Source organism: Apis mellifera, linkage group LG14 (assembly GCF_003254395.2).
Source record: "Apis mellifera strain DH4 linkage group LG14, Amel_HAv3.1, whole genome shotgun sequence".
Taxonomy (NCBI): Eukaryota; Metazoa; Arthropoda; class Insecta; order Hymenoptera; family Apidae; genus Apis; species Apis mellifera.
In genome coordinates, this window is record NC_037651.1 from 6,018,777 (window position 1) to 6,035,524 (window position 16,748).

At 32.1% G+C, this 16,748-nt stretch overlaps 2 protein-coding genes across 8 annotated transcripts in view; one reads left to right on the plus strand and one right to left on the minus strand.

The window, feature by feature from the left end:
- The first annotated feature begins 950 nt into the window (after window positions 1-950).
- LOC551327 (carboxypeptidase B) lies at window positions 951-5,587 on the plus strand. The gene is made up of 8 exons (XM_623724.5): window positions 951-1,086; window positions 1,419-1,737; window positions 1,872-2,174; window positions 2,475-2,565; window positions 4,513-4,658; window positions 4,838-4,894; window positions 4,985-5,069; window positions 5,159-5,587. Exons 1-8 carry the CDS (start codon window positions 1,004-1,006, stop codon window positions 5,350-5,352), a joined length of 1,278 nt encoding a protein of 425 aa, XP_623727.2. The 5' UTR covers window positions 951-1,003; the 3' UTR covers window positions 5,353-5,587.
- Window positions 5,588-14,698: 9,111 nt separating this feature from the next.
- Window positions 14,699-16,748, minus strand: part of LOC726153 — a 301,298-nt gene continuing 299,248 nt past the window's right edge. For all 7 annotated transcript variants that reach the window (XM_016916318.2, XM_006562316.3, XM_016916317.2 and 4 more), the window contains one exon: window positions 14,699-14,873. In XM_016916318.2, coding sequence (XP_016771807.1) covers window positions 14,778-14,873 — 96 coding nt within the window. In that variant the 3' untranslated portion in view covers window positions 14,699-14,777. The remainder of the gene's footprint in view (window positions 14,874-16,748) is intronic.

The window sequence follows — 16,748 nt, forward strand, 5'->3', positions numbered from 1 at the left end:
ATAGAAATTGAGATTCTGTGTGATCTCTTGAGTGATCATTTTCAAGATGATTTTTTGATGATTTTTAACACTTAAGAGATGGCGTTATCGATCAATTCTTATTTTATCTATTCTTCTATTCTACTTTTTCTTATTTATATTCTACTATTACACTCTGCTTATTTATATTTGATCCTATAATGAATTTTTAATTAATTCAAAATCATAAATGATATTTTAATCCAGATATATTCAATCCAATTTCCATTATCATCTAACTTATTGATAAATTGTAAATGAAATACATACTCATATATATTTTTAATAACAATAGCCTTTCAAGACTTTAATCAAGATCTAGGAATAAATTTAAAAGTTCGATAAATGAAATTGATTAATATTAAATTGTTGTTTCGTTCAACCATTTAAATTTAAGTTTTAGATTTTTCTACTTACTTTAATTAACTTATTTCTTCGAGTTATTATATTAATAATAAGTTTCTATATATAATAAAAATTTAAAATTGAGATTTATCGAGATAGTTTTAAAGAAAATTGCTTTTAAAGAAAATTTGTTGAAAACTATTGTTAAAACTATTTTAAAAATAATCGTTTAAATAGAATAATAAGCTTATAGAAATAGTGAACGAAACGATATTTCATCATTTCAATTAATAGAATAAAAATTCCATGATAATATATTGTACATTATCCAATTCAAAATGAATTTTCAAATCGTTCATTCTATAATTGAAATTTCAATTAACGCTATCTGCTGCGATAATAATTTCATTTTTTCCTTTTTTTTGCGTCTGATTGGTCTTATCTCGCTTTCCATTGCATTTATTAGTAACAATTTCTCGAGAACACTTTTTGCGATCAGAATCTCCTAAGTCAAATACGATGACGTTTCGAGAACGATTCGATATCGTATGATATAAATGATTGATTGATTAGAGCAGATAGGATGCGACATATAAAACTCGAGAAGTGGCGAGGCAGACTCTAATTAAAAGTAACCAACATGCGTGTCTTCTTCTTGATCGCGACAATTTTTGTCGCGGCTGCTCTCGCCGTCGACCATGAAGTTTTGCCTTCTTTACGGGGGTGCGTTTTGTTTTTCACAATATTTATCGTTCTTTTTTTCGTTCCTCGACAATCACGATCACGTTATTATATTTTTAAATCGAAAGAAAAATCGGGAAAACATAATTCGTATGTTTCGTATTTTATAGTTTTTGCAATTTTACAATTTTTATCGATTTATAAATCTATCTTCTTTGTATCCTTCTAGAAATATTTTTAAATTAAAGGTTGAAAGATAAAAGATAAATGATAATGAATCAGTTCGAAATGATTTTCTTTCTTTTTTCGATTTTCTCCAATAATCCACGAATTATATTCATTATTCATAAATCAAAAAAACGGAAAATTTACAGAATGCAGAGTATCTCCATTTCGTACCAGACACCCGAACAATTTTCCTTCCTGAAAAATTTCATGGATACTCCAGGATTCGAGTTTGTGAAAACCACCTCCGACTTGGTTGACGTTCTAGTGACAGGTGACAAGGTGGAATCGTTCAAACAGCTTCTCGACGAGGAAAATATGGATTACACCGTGATGATCGAGGACGTCGAGGAAATAGTGACCGAGGAATACATAACGCAGGAAGTGGAGCGCAGGCTGAAATCAAGAATTCAAGAAGACTACGCTTCCGGACGATTGAGCTTCACTTATTATCCCAAGTATAACGAGGCGAGTGAAAGAGAAAATTTTAAGAGATTTAAACAGATTTAAATCTCTTTCTTTCTTTTCTTTTTTTTTTTTTAAAAGAATATATCATCGTTAAAAAAAAATATTAATTAGGAATATATTGATTCATATTACAGGTGAACGAATACTTGGACTATTTGACAAAGACGTACGGTAACGTAGCGTCGTTGATCACCATAGGTAATTCGTACGAGGGGCGAGTGATGAAAGTTTTAAAATTGTCGACCGGTGGCAAGAACAAGCCCGCCATATTCATCGACGGTGGAATTCATGCCAGGGAATGGATCGCCCCCGCGACAGTCCTTTACATGGTGGATTTAATGCTGTCGAGTCACAAAGATCTGTTGAACAAAGTTGACTGGTACGTTCTACCAGTTTTAAATCCCGACGGCTACGAATTCACGCACACCAAGTCTGCGGTAATCAAAATGAAAATCGATTGATTCGTAAATTCGTTCATTTTCGTTAACACATTTGATGTGGCGTAATTTTTTGGAAAAAATAAGGTGCGATGAATCCATTGAAATCCGAACAAGTGAACACATTCGTTAAATACATTCGTGAAAGAGAGAAAAAAGCATATAATGGATAAACATTTTTTCAATTTTTCTATAACTTTTTGGAAAAAAATTTACGATCAAGGAAAAATCTTTATGCGCACGTCATCGAATGTGTTAAATTTTGCTCGAGGATATTTTAATCGATAAAATGTAATTTAGAATCGATTGTGGAGGAAAACGAGATCCCCGAATAAAGGCTCGAATTGTGTAGGCGTCGATGGAAACCGAAATTACGATATGGGATGGATGGGTAAGTATGAATAATTTCGTTTAATTATTTGTAATTAATTTTTATTTTTCATTGTGATTTCGTACAAGAAAAAAAATTGAATAATTCTTAACAAAGAATTCTTTTTTTTGAATTTTTATATGACAAAACAATTTGGAAATCAAACAATAAAATATTCAAACTCGTATACATTTTAAACTTGTTTCAAATTAATAAAAAAATTTGACGATCAAAGATACAGAAAGTTTTTACAAAATTGAAATCGATAAAATTATAAAATCGTAAAATATATCGGATGATTCTTAGCTTAGATTAAAAAATTTTAAAACAATTATATTTATCGATATTATCTCGTTACGAAATTTCTTAACATAGATTAATATCCATACAAGAAATCATAATATAAATCAAGAATCAAACTCATGATAATTTGATCGATCGAGTAATGACGATTGATTAAAAACTCAAATTCAAAAAATAATCGCACGTACGTTTCTCGTTATCAAGTGATAATTTTCCATGAATTAGGTCAATTAATATTTGGACGATAACGATATTGATTCTAATATTTCTAAACGGAGAAAATATTTTATTTTTTCCGATCAACGAAACGATTCGGGTTACTTTAAAAAGAAAAAGAAAATGAAAAACTTTGAAAAAATTCATTTCGTTCTAATATGGCCAGGTATTACGTCACAGTCGACTGTTTCTCTCTCTGTGACTTCCGTTTGAAGAGCAATTGTCTATCCATTTTCACCGAAGTTATGATTGAACGTGGCAAAAACTTGCTCGTTACCGCGTGGTCGTTACTTCTCCTCTTGGTCCTCTTCATTTTGACACGTTGACTTTTGAGATGTCTCCAGTTATCCCTCGAATTTCCTCGTGCTAACAATCTCTCATCGTTCATTTCGTCGAAACGATTTTCGGGTTTACAATTGGGAAAACCAGATATGAAGATGAAGATGAAGACGATCACAATAGAACTGTTTTACAGAGAAGACAAAGTTAAATTTAAGAGCAAGATTTAAAATTTATTAAAGGACAAACAATCGATTATCATAATTCTTTATTAAATCGAAAATTCCATTAATTTCTGAATTCAATTCAATCTTTTTTTAATCTCGTTTTTTTAGAGAAAAGTTTTGTAAATTTTTTTTCGATATTTTAGAATTCAAAAATGAACAAAATATATTATGAATCGATTATTCATCACAACGAAGCTAACAAATCTAAATTCTTTTAAATCTTATTCAGATTACATTTCAAAGCAATTAACACCAGCCAAAAATATTTTTGCCTGTTAATAACAATTGGCAGGATCGAGAAATTATTTCAGAGGTTCATTTTAGTTTTTAATTTTTCTCATTAGCCGAATTTCAACCCGAAAATAAATTCGTGAAATACGGTTTATATATATATATATATATATATATATATATATAGGAAGAGTCGCTGAATTGAAATACCTCTAATTCGTCCCGCTATTTGAAAGTTGCCTGAAAATTCGTGGCACCACTTTCTCGTATTAAACTTTCTCGCGAGAAAATTCGACGCGTGTGTTTCAAAAAAAAAAATTCTTCATCGAATTACCTTTAACTATCCTCCTTGAATTGCTCGTTTTCATCTGTTGCAATTTCGCTTTATTTCATCATACGAAGCCAGTCATTTCTTTTTTCCATTTCCATAAATCAAATTTTTCGATTATTAATCCCTTAATTTCACTATTGACTATGTTAATATTATATTTGTCGAGTTAAAATTCTCCTTTGAGATCAAATTCTAATATATCATTATCATTTTATCAATTATTTATACTTTACTTTTTTCATTTCCTTGCCAATTTTATTGTACAATTATCGAATAATTGCCTTCTTTAATGTGAATTTTATGAAAACATGATCGACAAGTTGAAAAGTTGATCTCGTTATTATATGAACAATTGAAATAAAAATAACCATTTATTCGCAGAGATTGGTGCGTCTAACAATCCGTGCAGCGAAACGTATGCTGGGCCTAAAGCATTCTCCGAAGTGGAGAATCAACATCTGAGAGATTTTATTCTGGCACGAAAGGGGCAGTTCAAGGCTTACCTTACCTTCCACTCTTACGGTCAGGTAAATCCATGGTTAAATTTTAATCGAATTTAAAAGAGAATATTTTAATTTTTCTTCAACATTTCGATCGAATTGGAAAATCGAACGTTTATACAAGGAATATAAAAGGAGAGAAATTATTTCCTTGCTCTAACAATTATAGAAAATATGTAAATAAAATATTAAAAATTTTTTCCAAGTACATCCTGTATCCATGGGGCTTCACATCCCAAGTACCTTCTAACGAACCAGAATTGGTGAGTTAATGTTACCAATATTATTACAAATAATGACAAATACTAAGTTAACAAATATTATTTTACCACCACCATTTTATCGTTTTCCAGCGTAATCTTGCCAGTAGTTGCGCAAAGGCAATCGCTAAATCTCGCAAAACCCAATACACTTATGGCACCTCTGCTAATCACCTGTGTAAGAAATATCTTCAGATTATTATTTTCATCCTATATATTTTATTCAATTTAACACAATTTAATATTAATCTCACGCGGATTGAACAGATCCGGCTGCTGGTGGCAGCGATGATTGGGCCATGGGCAAAGCAGGAATCAATTTGTCCTACACTTTCGAGTTACCCGGTGGAAATTACGGATTTCTGTTACCAGCATCTGAGATCAAAGCCGTGGGCACCGAGACGTTCGAGGCTATCAAACAAATTCACCAATATGTCACCTCGAAATACGCTTCTCGTTAAATCGTGTAATAATCTGGATCATATCACAACGAGCAAACTATCGCCTTTACATCGTGTTATTCGTATCGTGATGAGCAATATAAATCTCAGGATAGATTAAAGTTTAAATGATAATTTCCATTTTATATTAAAATCAATGTGATTCACGATGATGTAATTTTTATTATAAACTGTTCGATTGAAATTCAGAATTATACAAATTTAAATAAAAAGAATAAAGATAAATTTAAATTCATTGATTTTTCTTTTTAACACGATTATCCTTTGCACAGTTATAATAAAAAAGGAAATCGGAAATTGTTTATTCCAAGTTTTCCAATTTTTCAAATTTCGTTCAAAATAAAAAGAGATGATAAATTTAAATTGAACGCATGAATGAAATTTCCAATACTTTCGAGATATTTCGATTAATACAAAATTAAAATTACTTTCTTTTTTTTCTACCAATCAAAACGACTCTTCTAATCCACGCTATAATACCAGAGCCAAGATACCAAGAGCCAAGCTAAGTAAGTTTAAGTCCGCGAAAATCAGTAGTACAAAACCAACTCGAGCGAACAGGAACCGTAGTCAACAGTGCTGCCAATTACTCGTAATCTACAAAAGCCACTAGCCAAGGCAAGAAAGGCAGGAAAGCCGCATCCAGTGTTCCCATAACAATAATTGCTCGTTTAGGTTTCTCTGAACTCTCTCTCGTTGACCCACAATGCGCTTATGATCCCATCAAGAAAGAAAAAAAGACGAAAGAAAGAAAGAGAGAAAAGAAAGAAAAATAAAAAAGAAGAAAAAAGAAATTCGGTCGAGAAGCGACGTTTACATTTGCGATTAAAAGATGAAAAATTCATGGTTAAAAGCGCGTGTTCTTCCCCTGTTAACTCTTCATCCGTGAAACGAAATAGTCATTGTTCGGTGTCGTGCACAACCCCCTTTCTGCATCCACTTTCAGTTTTTTTTTCCCGCGTTTTTAGGTGGCCACTGCGCGAAACCGAGAGTGGCCTGAAGGGAAAACAGAAGAGAGGCGGATGCTGAAGGATTTGGTCGGGCTGAAGTGGAATACTTAGCGCGTAGAGCCGGCCTTGTATCGTGCCCAAGCTCCTTTTCGCTTATTCCTACCCCGGCTGGTCTCGTGTTCGGTCTAATTGGAGAAACAACAGACTCATTACCCAACGGGCTCGAGAACAGACGAGAGCTCATTTCGACGGCTGAGGGCACTGGGTCGTGAAATTTTTCTATAACGAGCCACTCTCGCGGCGGTGTCCAAATCTGGGGCCTTCCTTGCAACGAAAAGGTTGCTCGACGCGACCTTCCAATCTAATCATCAATTAAAAAATATTTTTGGATTCGATTATTTTTTTCTAATTTCGATTTTGAATAGCCGACCTTTGGAGGCGTGCTAAAAGACGCGGAAATTTTTATTGTTATAATTCGTATATATATTGTTTCGTAAGAAAGTTTTAATTTTCCTCCTTGATGATCGACGTTAGGTTTGAAAAGAGGTATGTATACTTTTTTACTTCCTCACGAGATTAATCAATAGCTTATTACGCGTTACTTTTTTGAATCGAACGATATCGAAATGTTATCTGTAATAACGTCTGTCAAGTCAAGATTTAAATAAAGATTAAAGCTTGAACGAGGACAAGCTTTATCTCGAGAGGCACGAGGTTGAAGAAATCGCGATGGATTGATCGATTTTATCAGCGATTAATTGCAATATGCGTTTAGTAATTAGTCGAACGAAGAAATTAATAATATATAAATATTGGCACAACTTAAGAAAACTTATTTCGATGATCTCGTGTGATTTTATTTGATTTTTCCAGTTCAGAGTACAGAAAGAGTCAAAAAAATCATCGTACTTCAATCAATCATCGAGCCCATTAAAAGACTTAACGTATTTTTTTATTCAGATGATAATGATCCATAAAACATTGTTCATATATATATATATATATAATATATATATACATATATGTGTGTATTTATAGGACTATGAACAAATAACTCTCGTTTCTAAGATCTAGTCGTAACTTAACATAGATAAATGTATTTCCTTCTTTTCCTCTTCTTTTTTCTTCCCCCCCCTCCATTTTTGGTTTCTCTTACGAAGGAAAAAAACGCAGGAAGAAAAGCGGCCGAGTTTTCCAACTTCTCCCCTCCCTCCCTCCCTCCCCTCCCTCCCTTTTTTATATCGAGGACAAAATCGATCGACGCTATATATAATTTTTCTCGATCTTCATTCTTTCATTCTTTCAACCGACGACGATTTTCTTTCTCTCTTTCTCTCTTTCTCTCCCTCCCTTTCTCTCTTTCTCTCTCTCTCCCATTCACACTCACTCATTTTATTATTTTTGTCTCTTTCTTTTTTTTTTACGGATATAGTCGGTGAATACGGATAAACTATATAGACCACTCTTTAAGTAAATGATTTAAGGTAGCTTAATCTACACATCGCTAAGGGTAACGCATCTCCTCGTCAATTTAAGAATCCAGCTTGTCATCTTATCACGATCAGTGCTTCTTTTGTTGATTGCAATGCAAATTTTTTTTTTCAATGTAAATGTGATATGATTGAAAATTCGTCGAACCACGATATCTGGTAAAGTTTAGTCTCTCGTACATACTCACTGTTAAATTCTTAATTGAAAAAAAGAAAAAAAAAAACGAAAATTCGTCTACTCGAGATAATTACAAGAGGAGAATTAATTCAAGAAATAATCGTTTTTCTCCTCCTTCAAATTATCAACGTGACATTGATCCGATAACTTCGTAAATTGTGATAAGAAAACTGTGTGAGGAATTTTTATCGAATCGCTTGTACGTATCGAAAGAAAAAGAAAAAAAAAAATTATCTTGAACGAAAAAACGCAATATACTCTCGTTCTAACGTTCTACTATCTAAAAATAAGGAAATTTCTTCTTTTTATGAAATTTAAATCGATCCAACGTTACAGAACATTTCTATCGTTGGATAATTACACGAGGAGAGAAAAAAAAAAAAAGGAAAAAAAAAAGAATCACAAGCTCTATCACGCGTCAACATTAAAATTTTCATCGTAGAAACAAGAGAGACCACCGATTTTGATTTCAATCGTTCTAGGGCTGTCGAACTTATCCGCAACTTATCTCTTCCTTCATCGCGTTTGCACGATTACAATGGAATCAATCGTGAAAGATATCCCGTCATCCCTGCTCCGAGACAAATCTCACGCTCGAATATTCAAAATATATATGCGAATATGTATATCATTAAATAATAGCGATGATGATGATGATGATGATAATGATGATAATAATAATAACAATAATAACAATAATAATAATAATAATAATAATAACAATAATAGTAATAATATTAATAATAATAATGATAATAATAATAATAATATGACCCGTATAAATGGTACAAATACAGATAATCAACGTTGCCTACGTCGTATCGATAATACGTAAATAATTCTTCATTATTGATACGGCGCGATCATAGTGATCCTGACGCGATTCATCATACTTATATATTCCATCCGGCTATTTCGTTCCAACTCTATTACAATAATTATATTACAATTATTATAATAATAGATACACGTAATTAATTATGTAAATAATATATATATATGTATATATAATATATATATACGCCTACGATAATAAATATATATATATATATATGCATAGAGAAATTTGCAGAGCATATGTGAAACCCGCGTATCCTTATAAAATATAAATGTGAAAACGTTTCTTAATCTTTACAAGCCACAAGTCTGTTGAATACCTTGAAACCACAAGTATATGAAACAGCTTATAATGGAACAATTCTATTATTCAAGGAATTCTTTGATTTATTTCCCATATTTGTTTCTGTGTTATTATTATTCATCATCAACGATTATTTTATCACACGTTTGTTTTATTCGATTGAAAATCGTTAATAAGATTCATTTTTGGAGATTTGTTGTTGTTTCAAGGTAAACGAGTATCGATCATGCCTTATATCGTATCATCCTATCATCGGCCACGGTAGATGCGTTATAATTAACCAAAATCCATACACGTTTTTTTTTTCTCTTACAGATTCGTTATATACTACATATACGAGAGAGAAATAGAATTCTGCACGAAATCTGAAACGGCACACGCACTGCGGATATTCGCGCAGCCCTAGTATCTTCTTCTCTCTTCTTTTTAATCAAACAACATCGATCGGTCGGTGAATCGAGTCGAAGCAATTCTTATTCTTATTATTTCGGTGTTATTTCCAGGATATCAGCTGGATGTTTAGAGTGATAGCATTTTACGACGTACAACGTATAATGATACCTGTATAAAGTTTTTCATTCCATTGTACCCAAATTTTCCATTCGTTCATTTTTAATTCGTTCGAATTCGGATTTTATTCCAACAAAATTGAAGACAATCGATCGAAGATGAAATAAAAATATACGTATTCGATTGAAATGTATTATAGATCGTAAATTTTCTTTTTTTTCCTTTCATTCGAGCTACCATGTACGCGTAATGAAAGGAAGAATAACGTTTTAGAATACGTGTGATTATGTAGCAATGCGGTAGAATTCTTGGAGGATTTATACGCGATAAATTAACCCAATTGTATGAAAAATTTTCCCTTGTTACATGTATAATTTAATTCAATGCCTTTGTTTATTTTAAATTTAAATAACTTAAAAAACTATATATTTTACATAAATGTCGTTTGATAAAATTTTAATCCTTTTTTAAAACCGGCATCGAATCAATTTACACATCTACATATACAATCACGCGTCAAAAATATCGAATTTGATAAAACAAAATAACTCGTATATAATCATAAATAAATTAACACAAACAATCATATATATATATAGATACTCTTAAATATCTAATAATCTCTTTTAAAATATACATATGGATACAATCGATTTATCAAAGAACGATATTCATCACGTTTCTCATACGCGTTTCTTTTTTTTTTTTTTCCTACCACAAAGAAATGAAATTATTCTCAATGAACGTGCAATCTCACGATACATCGAATATCATCAACGATAATCGTATCCGACACGTGCCCAACAACGATACCATTATCCTTTGCACGTCGCCTTTGCGCTCACGATGCGACGGAACCATTTTTTATACCAATAGTAAAACCGTTAAGTAGATTTCTCGTTCCTCTAATCAATTATACTAAATTGGACGATGCTTGCCTCTGTTCTCGCCGGAGAAAAAAGAAACCGCATTCACACACACGTTCTCATCAAAAATACACGTTTGATATGCTAACCGTATATCTCTTTCCTCGCGATTTAATAAACCCACACTTTTTTTTCTGTCGTGTGTACTCTCTTTTTTTTTTTTCTTTTTTTTCTTTTTTCTTTTTTTTTAATACCCATTCTACTACCGTTCACTGCCCACTCTACAAAATCAAAACTTCTCGAATATTATTTTGATGGATCTTATTCGTTATATTCTTATTTGGAAATTACAATAGAATTTCTCTTCTTCTCTTTCATCCTCTCTTACTTTTTTTTCTTTTTTTTTTTTTTTTAATTGATCAGTCAATTAATTGTTCACCTTTCTCGTTTATCGACGGGATCGATTATCGAGAAATTGAACGGAGTCCAAAAAAAAAAAAAAAAGAAAAAAAATCTTAAATATCATATGCATCATAGCGGTCAGCTCGAATGCTGAAACCAGCATCGGATTCAGCAGGCTAAATTTATGTATCGACGAGATCGAGAATGTAGTCCGGGATGAGGATGCGAGGATCGTTTCAAATGGCGATTTAAAGCGTTTCAAAGTTTTCCTTTTCCCTAATTAATCCTAGGAAACGTAACGGCTACCATCTTTACCGCTAACTTAAGGTTACACGAATATTTACAACGTTCTAAACGGTAATTAAGCGTTGACGATTAACATGCCCGACCGAGAAGAACCAATCGATTTTTTTCTTTCTGTTACCGAGCTTAGAGATTTACGGGAAACGGATCGATTTATTTACAATCATACTTTTTCTCAGGCTTTGACCATAGAATTAGGACCATATGAGAAGAATTTATTTTTTTTTTGATTGCAATTTTTCGTTGAAAATATAGCGTAGCGATTAAATGTGTTTGTTATTTACTAAAAAAAAATTAAAATTAATAAAAGAATGTTGATCCATTTAAGAATAAAATTTTCTAGTATTTTTTTTTGTAAATCAATATTACTTTAAAAGTTATTCTTGCACAAATATATTCTCGAGAGTGGCTTTGAAAAAATTTAAGCATATAAAATTTTAACGAAATAAATTTTTTTTATTGGCGAACATATATTTCATTGTCCATATCAAAGTATTTTTTCGTTAAATCTTATTATTTAGAATTCACAAAACTTTTTTCAATTCTAATAAAAAATTAAAAAAAAAAAGAAAATTTTCATTTGATCGTAATTAAATGGACAAAGACTGCACCCCGGAGATTGCACAGCAAGATCGACACCATTTCTTTCTCTTACTCTTTAAAATTATCTTCATAAATTTAAACCGTATCAGAATTGTTCAACGTTATTCAATTGTGAAAGATAAAGCTTTAGTTTAAGCTTTTAAACCAATTATAAATTGAACTTCATGCATATGTTATGGGAAGAGAATATAATTTTATATTTCTGTTTCCAATGTTTTTTTTTTAAAATGAAAAGGTAGAAAAATGAAAAAAATCTTTATCTTTTTCCTTCTCTTTCCTTTTTTTCTTTCATTCATTTTCTTTTTTATCATCTTGCTTCTCTCTTCTTTATCCAACTTTTTCTCAATCTTTTTTTTCTTTATTTTATTTTTCCTCTTCCCCTATTTTTTCTTTTATCACCTCTCCTCCTCTTCCTCTCTTTTATCATATATCGTAAAGTCGAATTGAATTTTTCGAACGAATATCTTTCTTCTCTCTCGTAATTTAATTGTCGTATAAACATATTCTATTCCTTCCCCTTTGAATCAGAATTGTTCAACATTATTCAACTTCGTGAAACGCAAAATTCAGTTTAACCATTTAAACTAATTATGAACCAAACGAACTTCATCTATGCCAAGAGAAATAATAAGCGAATAATTTCCATATTTTCTGTTTTCAATATTTATTTTAAAAAACCTCGGCGAGATAAACCGCCGATGGAAAAAAAAAATGGCAGAAAAAAGTCTTTTTTATGTTCCTCTTCCTCTTTATCACTCCTCTCTTCTCCCCTCCCCTTCTTGTCATCCTTCTCCTCTTCCTCCTCTCCTTTATCACCCTCCCCTTATATCTCTTTATTACTCTCCTCCTTTATCGTATATCGCGGAATCGAATTGAATTTTCAATGAATACCTCTTTTCTCTCAATTGTCGTATAAACGTGTTCCACCGTCCCTCCCCCCTCACCAGAATTGTTCAACGTTATTCAAAACGTTGTGAAAGGCAAACTCCGTTTAAGCTTTTAAACTAATTGTAAATTAAACGAACTTCATCCGTGCGACAAGGGAAGACGTATAATTTCATATTTCTGCCTCCAATATGGTTTATATTTAAAAAAAAAAAAAAACCACATCACAGATAAATCGATGAAAAAATGAAATCTATCTAAAAAAGAAAAAAATCTTTCTTCTTCTCCTTCTTCCCTTCATGTATCATCCCCCTCCTTCTTTCCTTTTTTATCAACCTCCTCCTCCTTTCTTCATTTCTTCATCATATATCGAATAACAAAATCAAATTTTCAACGAATATTCTTTTCTCTCTCGTAATTGTCGTATAAAGATGTTCCATCATCATCTTTCTCCTCAAAGATATGAATAATTTTTAATATCTCTACACACATACACACACATACGCACACACACATACACATATATATACACACGACGTCAACCTTATTACTTATTACTTGAATCGAGTTAATCTTGGATCCGCTGGCGATGGAAGAGTAGAAGAGTCTTTAAAGAGTAAAATCCAGACGAAAGGTTTCTTCGGGGAATTAAAAAGGAACGCGATTAATTAACTAATTCTGACACAGAGAAAGAGAAAGAGAGAGAGAGAGAAAGAGAAAGAGAGAGAAAGAGAAAGAGAGAGAATGTACGTGGACATTACTGTGCGATCCGGGTTATCGGAAGACTACCTGTAATTTTCATAAAACGCTACCACAAACGGACGGCCTGGTTTTCACCTATTTCTCAACGACGCTAGAAAAAGAATCCATTAACGTTGCACCCTACTTTAGGAATCCTTCCGTGGCTACTACTTAAAAAATCTCGCGAGGGAAGGGAAATAGAAGGATGGACAAATTGTAACGGATCTCCCAAAAGTCAGTTTTCATTCTATCAGGATTGAGCATTGAAATAAATTTTGTTACATGGTATTTTAATTGTTTGAATAATGATAATTTGTGGATAAATTAAATGAAGCTATTGAGTTATTAATATATTGGTCAGATTGTTAGAATTAGAAGCAAATATTGTGAGAGTAACGAGAGATAGATATAATTGTATATTCTTGTCTGAGAAAAATATTCATTTCTTTTTTTCAAAGTGATATAACTTGATACACTTGATAATTACAGACACAAGAAATTCAACGAATTTTACTTGTTCAGCTTGGTTCTAATGTTACATATAAAAATAATTCTTAAATAATTTATTTTTCATCGAATAAAAATCGCCCAATCCTGTATAACACAACGTAAACCGTACCACAATTATTCTCACGAAATCGTTAACGAAGGTATTGATCGTATCACAGACGAAGGAATAACACGATGACTAGAAAAAATTTTCAAAAATGTTCGATTGACTAGATTTCTCGTTTTCTACGTGTTCCTCGAACCCTATCGGAAGTTGTTCGATTTTGGCTGTAAATTTTAAACCGCGAATATACTTTGGCGAATGATGGAATTAAAAAAGAATTTGGGAGAATGAATAAAAAAAGAAAGAAAGAAAAGGATATGGAGGAGAGAAAATAAAGAAATCGAAGTTTCCATTTACACGAGTGGAAGAAACTCGCCGCCAAAAGCGATTTCTCTTCGAGACTGGATTCTATGAAAGAAGTGAGAGCATATGAGAAGAATGAGGGAAGGAGGGAGAGAAAAAAAAGAGGATCGATAATCGATGAGATGGACGTAAATGGAAGCGAAACGCTTTAAATCTTTCCCGTTGATCGAATCCTCAGAACGATTCGAGATCCATCGATACTAAATTCGCCAAAATAGGTCCCAGATCTGGCATGAGACGACCCTGAATTATTTGTTAGGCATTTAAGCTATATACAGAGGGGTGTATTATCCTTAAAAGGAGATCGATATGTCTCATTGGTGGCGCGTTGGTACAGGGAATCCCTTGGATAGGGAAAACCTTGTTGCAATGGCTAATTTTCTTCTTCTTCTTCTTCTTCTTCTTCTTCTCTTTTTTTTTTCCTCTCTCTCCTCTTCGACTTATTCCTTCGCAGACAAGGATCCATTAGTCAACGCCATGACTGGGCCAGAACTTCCCCTCGAGTTTGTGTCAGAGTTTAGTTCCAAGGACGAGTCCTGCAACATAAAAAGGAACGAATATTTGTAATAAATATACACTGTACAATATTTAAAACGATATTTGGATATTTGGAAGAGTGATAGAATTTAAATTAATATATTATTCTGAATAATTAGAGGATGTATTTAATGGAGGGATACAAAATGAAATGGAAATTTATGAGAGATGATTTTCGAATTAACTTGTTTCCACAAATAAAATTATAATTATCGCTATACGATTAACAAAAGTAATTTCTATTTCAACAATCAAGTTTCATTATTTCGAATTAACTCCTAATGTGTTATCAGCTCATCACTGTGTATTTTAATATGCCACGAATTTTCATTATTATTACTACAATTCTTTTATTCTTGTTATAATACGTCATTTTGATGTTATGAAAATAAAATAATATATCACCAGGAAATATGAATATATAAACCCTAACTTTTTAAAAATAATCAAATTAAAAAAATAAACTTTTTAAAAAATCCAAGCGCACTTGCCCCAATTTCAAAATTACAAAGCAAAAGAAAAACAAAAGAACTCGTACACAATTATTCCGATATCTTTTGACCGGAAATCGTAAAATGCAATTGACAAAAATTTCAATTTGGAAAATAAAAAACATTTCCAATGGCAATTGCTTTAAAAATAAAAGAAAAAAAATTTCGATATCCTCGGGAGGCGCGTTAAAAATAAATCGAAAACGTTTCACGTGAAGTTTCACAGCGAAAATCGCAATGAATTTTTTCGTGCGTGTGTTACGACGTAACTTGAGTGCAGCTCTTCGAGAATCTTCGATCACGAAAGCAATAACACGTTTACGCGCGGTGATTACACGGATACGATGGTTTCGCGCGGCCATTTGCCAATGATTGTCTTCCCACGAATGCGAAATCGAAATGGTTGAAACGTGGTGGACGCATTCGAGAGGCCTTGGGGTGATTTATCGACGAAGAAAAAGAGTTTTCTTGATACTTTTACGAAGATGATATCTGTCATCCAACGATCCTTATCGTCTGTCATTCCATCGATTTTAATGGGGAGAGCATAGAGATGATGATATTTATCTTAACATCACGAGACGATGTTGCGAAACTATTTTGACTGATAATATACAGTGATAATAGAGCGATTGCTTGGTGCATCGATATGTTGAGGAAATTTTGTGGAAAGATGGGAGGAAAAATTAAGAATTGTGGAAAGTTGCGAAGTTCTCTAATTGAAAAAAGGGATAAAATTAAAAATAAAATAATGTCGATACGTTGAGAAAATTTGTGATGGAAGAAATCTTTGCGATGAATAGAATATAAAATTATGACAGAAAGTGAAACGAATTAAATAGAAGGTAAAAAAGAATCAGATTTAAAATTTAACGTGTAAAGTAATAATGTTTAATGGAATGCAATTAATTTTCATTCCCATTAAATTAAAAATTTATATATCGGTAGTGGATGTAAAGATTTTTTTGTACGATTTCATTAATTACTCCGATTTCGAAGGGAGCAGATTACTATGGGAGCGCCTGTTACAATTGGTAATCTGTAATATGATATAAAAATTAATACGAATTTATATTCGATTTAACTGGCGCGGCGCGCAGTGGATATAAAATTAATAAATACGGGGTTTGTGATGAAAGAAGGGAATTCAGTTGGAATTTAATTTACCCACCCGTGAACGCCTGAATATTACACGTCTATACAAATGTCCATAATAAATGCATTGTGGATCAAACCAATATTTCTCGAATTCTATTACTTCATGTTTGCTTTTCCTCCTTCAAAAGGAATATGGTAGAATTTTATTTTGATCCCGAAGGATATTCTTTTTCCCCTTACACGTTGAAAACACAAAATTTTGTTGCAAAAATTTGTTTCTCCACA